Here is a 7343-nt window from a genome sequence, read left to right as displayed (position 1 = left end):
AGGAGGCGGAGGTTGTGGTGAGCCGAGATCGCGCCATTGCACTCCAGCCTGGGTAACATGAGTGAAACTCCGTCTCAAAAAAAAAAAAAAAAGGAAAATAGGGATTTAATAAGGAATAGCTAGGATAATGCAACATTAGTAGTGGTATCATAATATTGTTGGTGACCAAAGCAATGATACTTTCAGTGGTGGGTAGTACTGTGGTAGCTGAAAAGGAGCACAAAAACCAGATTGAGTTGAATTAAGAAGTGAAATGCAGATAAGTTTTGTTTTGTTTTTCAAAAAGCTTTGCCTCTGTAGGAAGGAAGAGGTTATAGAGTCATTTTTATCAATAAAAAGACATTGACCAACTGAGAGTACAATTTTAGTAGAGAAATAGGGTAGAAGCTGAATTTGGAGCAGCTTAGTATGAGTGAATATGAATAGAAGATACAGGGAATATGGACTTCAGAAAATTTTGAAAGTAGAAGGAAGAGATGTCTTCATTATTTTGGTTATTTAAAGGAAATACATTCAAATAAGTTAAAAAAAATACAGAACTGAAAACAACAGAAATTCACCTGAGAATATACCCCTGTGCCTTAACTATAGTACTATAGTATGAAATTATACTATAGTATAATTTTTTTTCACAATTATAAAAAGCAAAACTTACCCTAAGTCTAAGAGTTTCCACATCTGCATATGTGAATAGGCTTAAAGATTTCCCCCACCTTCATTACTAAAATTCTATTTATTGAAATTTTCTCTTATGAGTCTTAGAACTGGACACAGTAGTTCAGAAAGCCTTTGACCAGTGCTAGGAAAAATATGAATGTTGCCTTTGTAGTTTTGCCAACAATCTTATATTAAGGAAATTTGGAACCTAGTGGGATTTTAGTTCACATAAAGTGCAAGAAAAAAACAACCCTATCAAAAAGTGGGCTAAGAGCATGAATAGACAATTCTCAAAAGAAAATATACAAATGGCCAACAAACGTGAAAAAATGCTCAATATCACTAATGATGAGGCAAATGCAAATCAAAATCACAATGCGAAACCACCTTACTCCTGCAAGATTGGCCGTAATAAAAAAATCAAAAAATAGTAGTTGTTGGCGTGGATGTGGTAAACAGGGAACACTTCTACATTGCTAGTGGGAATGTAAACTAGTACAACTGCTATGGAAAACAGTGTGGAGATTCCTTAAAGAATAAAAGTAGAGCTACCATTTGATCCAGCAATCCCACTACTGAGTATCTACCCAGAGGAAAAGAAGTCTATATGAAGAAGATACTTGCACTTACATGTTTATAGCAGCACAATTTGCAATCACAAAAATGTGGAACCAACTCAAATGCCATCAGTCAATGAGTGGATGAAGAAACTGTGATATATATATTTGTATACAATTTATAATGATTATAACAATTTATAATGATTAAATCTATATATGATGGAATATTACTCAGCCATAAAAATAATGAATTAATGGCATTCACAGCAACCTGGATGAGATTGGAGACTATTATTTTCAGTGAAGTAACTCAGGAATGGAAAACCAAGCATCGTATGTTCTCACTCATAAGTGGGAGCTAAGCTATGAGGGTGTAAAGGGTTAAGAATGACACAATGGACTTTGGAGACTCAGGAAGGGTGGGAAGCAGGGGGGTGGAAGATAAAAGACTACAAATAGGGTGCAGTGTACACTGCTCAGGTGATGGGTGCACCAAAATCTTACAAATCACCACTAAACAACTTACTCATGTAACCAACCACCACCTGTTCTCCAATAACCTATGGAAATAATAAAGCAACTAGTACTAATAGCAAGGATGAAAATCCAGGCCTCTTAATGTATGGTGTTCTTCCTACTATGGCTTGACAGCAGAACAAAGACAAACCTTCTAGCAGCCTAAAAAGAGTCAGTATTTTAAAAATCTGATAAGTTAAGCGTTGAGTATTTGTATTATAAAGCATTCATCCCAATATTATTTAATAGCAAATGAGTTATACATTTAAATTTTTATATAAATTGTGAAGTTACACATTTAAATGTGTTCACAAATAACTTTAGGAAAATATTAAATGTGTAAATTATATATTTAAAATAATTGTCTTAGAAATTCTAGATTGCCTAGCTTTTGATTTATTATAATTGTTGGAACCTTTAGATGTGCACTATTTCTGCTAATAGTTGTTTCCTATTAAGTACTTTGAATGTGCTCTGGCTAAGCCCTTTGTCTTGATTTTCTCATTTAATCTTTACAACAACAATAAGAGATAAGTATTCACATTATGAGAAAACTAAACTGAGTGATGCCATCAACTTGGAAAAGGTAAACAGGGTAGAGCTAAAATTATAACCATTTGATTCCAGAGTCTTTGCTTTGCATAGCTATGCTGTTTTATCATTAATTTAAGCTTCTGTTTAATATAGTCGTTTTAAAAATATATCATTTGGATTCTATTTGTTTCATTTTTAATTGATATGTAATTGTACATATTTTTGGGGTAATGTGATATTTTGATACTTGCATACAATTTATAATGGTTAAATCAAGGTAACTGGGATATCCATCACCTCAAACATTTCTTTTGTTTATGCTAAGAACATTCCAGTTCTTCTCTTCTAGTTATTTTGAATGACACATTATTGTTAATTGTAGTCACCCTACTGTACTGTCAAACACTAGCTCTTATTTCTCCTATCAAACTATATTTTTGTACCTACTAACCAACCTTTATTCATAACCCTTTATAACCTCTTTGAAAAGAAGTTGGTTAATGGGTTTATTTGCTTCATTTTGAATTTAAACCTAATATAGCCATGTCCTCATACTCAGTATGATTTTTGTTGGGTCATTGATCATTGATGAGGATGTTAAAACATACTCCAGTTGAGAATTTTTGCCAGATTCCTGTGGAATGCTTGGTGGCTCTTTAGGGGTTTTCTTTCTTACATTTAAGGCAGAAAATGTTGAATATATCCAATATGTTGAGTACTGGAAACTTTTTAGAGTAATAGAAAACTTTATGAAACACAAATAGTTAAAAGTAGAGGAATCTGAGATATTTTAAACTGAGACTACCAGAATATTTTATAATGTTTTGCCAAATAATAGATTTGTACCTTGTTGGTAACTATTTTAAACTATTGAAGATATTGTAACCCTTGTTACTTGCTTTTCCTTTGAAAATGACGAGACTACATTTTCTCCCCTTTGTGACTCTGCTATAACATTTTTCCCCGCTCCCTAAATTTAGATTTAGAATTATTAAGGTATGTCTCTTTTATGGAATGCTTGACATAGTGTCCTTTGTTAGCTAGTCGCCTTTCGATAGTGTACTGGTAATAGTAAAAGCATTTCAGGTAATTTTCACTGGGTAAATGCACATTTAGAGGAAGTAGTCTCAAGTTTGTGAAGAGGAAGGATAATAGCTGCTTTTAATAAAGTCTAATATATGCTAAACTTCTATTTATCTGGAAGAAAAGTATCACTTTTTGAGTTATGCTTTACCTGAAAGTTGGCTAAAAAATGATTTACAGTATTTGATACCTTAATTTTAAATTAGCAATTTAAATTATCGAATCCTAATATGATTTTGTTGATCTCAGTACCATTTGCAGCATTTAATGGTTTTCCCTAATATGCAACCACCTATTAAGGTACTTCTTGTGAGTAAAAAATAAAGTTAGCAGCCAATTTGCAGATGTTAGGATATGGTTTGTTCATGTAACAGCTGAATTTCTATATAAATTGCATGGAAAATAACAAAATATAAAGATGTTTCCATTTTTATAATGATACTGTGCTTGTAATTTATTATTGCAATGGCATGGTTAAAGACTAAACTGTGAACCAGTGGAAAATTAGTTGGTCCCAGGAATTTTAGCTAAAATCATTTGAAAATACTTAGTTGTATAAAAACAGTGTCATCTGAAATAGTAAGTATTCAGTAAATGTGAGCTGTCAGTTTATAGACATCATATTTAATCCTCCTAACAATTATATTAGTTAATATTATTATCCTAATTTTACAGATAAAATAACAGGTTTATCATAGTTGAGTAACCCATCTGAAGTCAAGTAGTCAGAGCCAGGATTCCAACCAAATGCTTCTGACTTCAGGGCCCTTGTTCTTAGCTGGTAGACTAGATTGTGATGAACTAAGGTTTGACACTAGAGCTGTAATTTTAGTGCAATGAACTTTCATGAAAAAACTTCTTTAGTTTCAGCCCACTAATTCGGGATTTGTGATAATTTAATGTGATAGGTAGAATTGAAAAATTACAAAGGCTTCTTTAAGTGAAATCTTAACACTGACATTCAAGGAAAATATTGGTGGTAATGGAGAATAATAGAGTTTAATTTTATGTTACTGAGTACGTGTCATGAAACTTCCTTTGTAAAGAGCAGATAGTAAATATAGTTAAATTGCCTTGAGAGCCATATGGTCTCTGTTGCCACTACTCTACTCTTCTAAAGCAGCCATAGACAATATGTAAACAAAAGAGTGGGGCTGTGTTCTAATAAAACTACAAAAGCAGGCGGCAGTCTGGATTTGACATGTTAGCTGAACTCTGTTACAGAGAATCTTGTAATTTCTGCAACTATAAGCTAAGATTTATTAATGATGAAATGTTATTTATACAGAGTAGATCTATTGAATGTTTTGGCCAGGACAAATTTGCCAACAGGATAGCAATATCATAAAGGAGAATGGAAATGGTACCTAATAGCAAAAATACTTTCTCATGACTACTTAATTACTTTGATATTCCAGAATATACTTATTCACTTATCTCTTAGTTTTTAGTTTTTTAAATCTTGAAAAACAACTCTGCAGTTTGGAGTTTTCACTAATTCTGATAAGCTTTCTTTCCTTTATCATAATTAGGAAGAGTGCTGTAAAAAGACATGACACATAATTGGGTGATTTTATTTTACTGAATTTATTTTGAAAAGTGGTATCAGTAGCTACACTTAGATCACAGCTTATTGTGTAAAGATGTACAGTTGAACTGTAAGTTCAGAAATATAGTACTTTGTTTTCAATGTCACATTTTATAGATTTCTTATAAGCAGCTTTGAAACTACAATGCTTTTTGGAGATGCAAAATTTTAGTAAATATAAATTGTTTGTGATATTGGTTAATATGATATATTGGAAATTAAGTCTAGTATATACTTAACTCTTCTCAGAGATTCGTCAGCGAACTGCAGCTCAAAGAAACCTTTCTCCAACACCAGCAAGTCCTAACCAGGGCCCTCCTCCACAAGTTCCAGTATCTCCTGGACCACCAAAGGACAGTTCTGCCCCTGGTGGACCCCCAGAAAGGACTGTTACTCCAGCACTACCATCAAATGTGTTACCAAGACATCTTGGATCCCCTGCTACTTCAGTGCCTGGAATGGGTAAACAGAGCACTTAATGTTATTTACAGTTTATATTGTTTTCTCTGGTTACCAATAAAACGGGCCATTTTCAGATGGTATGGAAATGGCATTTCATTTGAAAATAGCAGAGCAGTTATCTGATTAAGCAGGAGTTCCATATTCAATTAGCCATAACTCTTTACAGCTGGCACCTTGTGATACTGAAACCTATTTCTTGAGCTCATTTAACTGTTATGGCTTCTTTGTTTAAATGGCAATAAAACTTTGTAGTAGTATTCTGTAGTCAACAGTATAGCATATCTTTTTATATTCAACTTTAGAATGCCTCCAGATTTATATAAAATGGGGATAGAAGAAAACACTTTTGGAATGCATTCATGTTTTTTGGCTAAACTCCGTACATATATTTTTAAACATGACAACATATTTTAGGAATAATACTCTTATATTGTGGTATACAATATTACTTTTGTTAATATGGGCATAGAACTTTAGTATTTTCTGATACTTTATAAAGTTCTATTAAATGAATATATTCTCTTTATTTCATAGATTCTCTTTTCACTGTGGTGGATCTCTAGAGGAAGATCCCATTCTGAAGCGTAATAGACTATAGTACCCTGCAGTTTCTTTTGGAGTGTGATTGGGGCATGGAAGTCCATTGCTTTAGTGCAGATCACATTGTTTGATGTAGATTTACAAGTCATATTGTTGAATGTGATAGTAAATTTTTTTTAGATTATTTAATTCTAATGTAGATTACTTTTTTATTTCATGACTAATTACTGATATATAATTTATAAGGATTTTGAGGCTAGGTAGTAGCTGATATCAGGTAACCAGAGCATTTGTGTAGTAAAATCAATAAAAAATAGAAATGTTACTTAGTACAGTAGATGTTTTTCTTTTCCTTCAAAAATGCAGTGTAAGATTTTAGAAAACTAAAAAACTGTTTATTTACTAGCAAATTAAGAATACTGACTATAAATGAAATGTATGCAAATCTTAAAACTTTAAAAATAGTTATGTAAAATAATACTTTTAAATTTGATATATAATGACAATACTTAAGGCAGCCATATATTTTATAAAATGAGAAAAGTTAAATTGATTGAAAATTACTAATCTTTCAGTTGTTATCTGGTGGATTTAAGATACCCATGATTTGTAAATAGAGATTCCTGGTTATTTAATGAAATAACTTTTTTAGGTGCGAATGTATGGATTATATACATTTTTATATCTAACTTATTTTAAGAAAAAAGTTTACAATCTATAGTAATAAAAACTGTATTGCCCATGTAGGAATAGGGCTATAGAAGGAATAATAGCCTAGATTTTATGATCGTGTAAATATAACATGTTTTACTAAAATTTTTAATTAGTTTCTGTGTGACTATGTTTAAATTGTACATTGCCAAAGATGTGAATGAGTTAAATAATTTATTATAAAGAAGATTAATAATTAATTTTTTCTTTATGCCATATTTGTGGAAGAGAATCAATTTAACATGTATTACCACAGGGCTCCCATATGTTTGAAAATTAATAACCAGCAGGTACTTGATAATTTGCCAAGCTGTGTAAAAATGACCAGTATTCCTACAATGATTGCTTTTGATGTTTGTATTAATTACCATTGTCTAGAACAGCATGAATATAAAGATGCATGTGTAAGAGCTTTAAGATATTTTTATGAAATCTGTTATTTCATGTATCCAGATTCTTTTGTGGGTATGTTCACTTTAAATATGTAGAAGTAAAATACTCTAACAAAAGTTAAGTTGGCTTAAATGCTTTCCAAATCTAATTTGGCTTGCTTATTCAAGTTGAAAATCTGATAATGAGGGATGACCATGTCTGAATTCAAGTTTATTTCTTGATGATAATAATTGAATGTTGTTAGCACAAATAAACCAATAACTTAGCTTATGGAATTTTTTTTTTTTTTTTTTTTTTTT

The 7343-nt window shown here is 31.5% G+C and overlaps 1 protein-coding gene across 6 annotated transcripts in view; it reads left to right on the top strand.

Annotated features, from left to right (window-relative positions):
- The window catches only part of LNPK (lunapark, ER junction formation factor), a 69375-nt gene that overhangs the window by 44826 nt on the left and 17206 nt on the right, over positions 1-7343 (top strand). For all 6 annotated transcript variants that reach the window (XM_017538269.2, XM_017538274.2, XM_037741917.1 and 3 more), the window contains exon 9: positions 5188-5400. In XM_017538269.2, the coding sequence (XP_017393758.1) occupies positions 5188-5400 (213 nt within the window). The remainder of the gene's footprint in view (positions 1-5187; positions 5401-7343) is intronic.

Source organism: Cebus imitator, unplaced genomic scaffold, assembly GCF_001604975.1.
Source record: "Cebus imitator isolate Cc_AM_T3 unplaced genomic scaffold, Cebus_imitator-1.0 Scaffold110, whole genome shotgun sequence".
Taxonomy (NCBI): domain Eukaryota; kingdom Metazoa; phylum Chordata; class Mammalia; order Primates; family Cebidae; genus Cebus; species Cebus imitator.
This window is presented reverse-complemented; position numbering and strand designations above follow the sequence as displayed.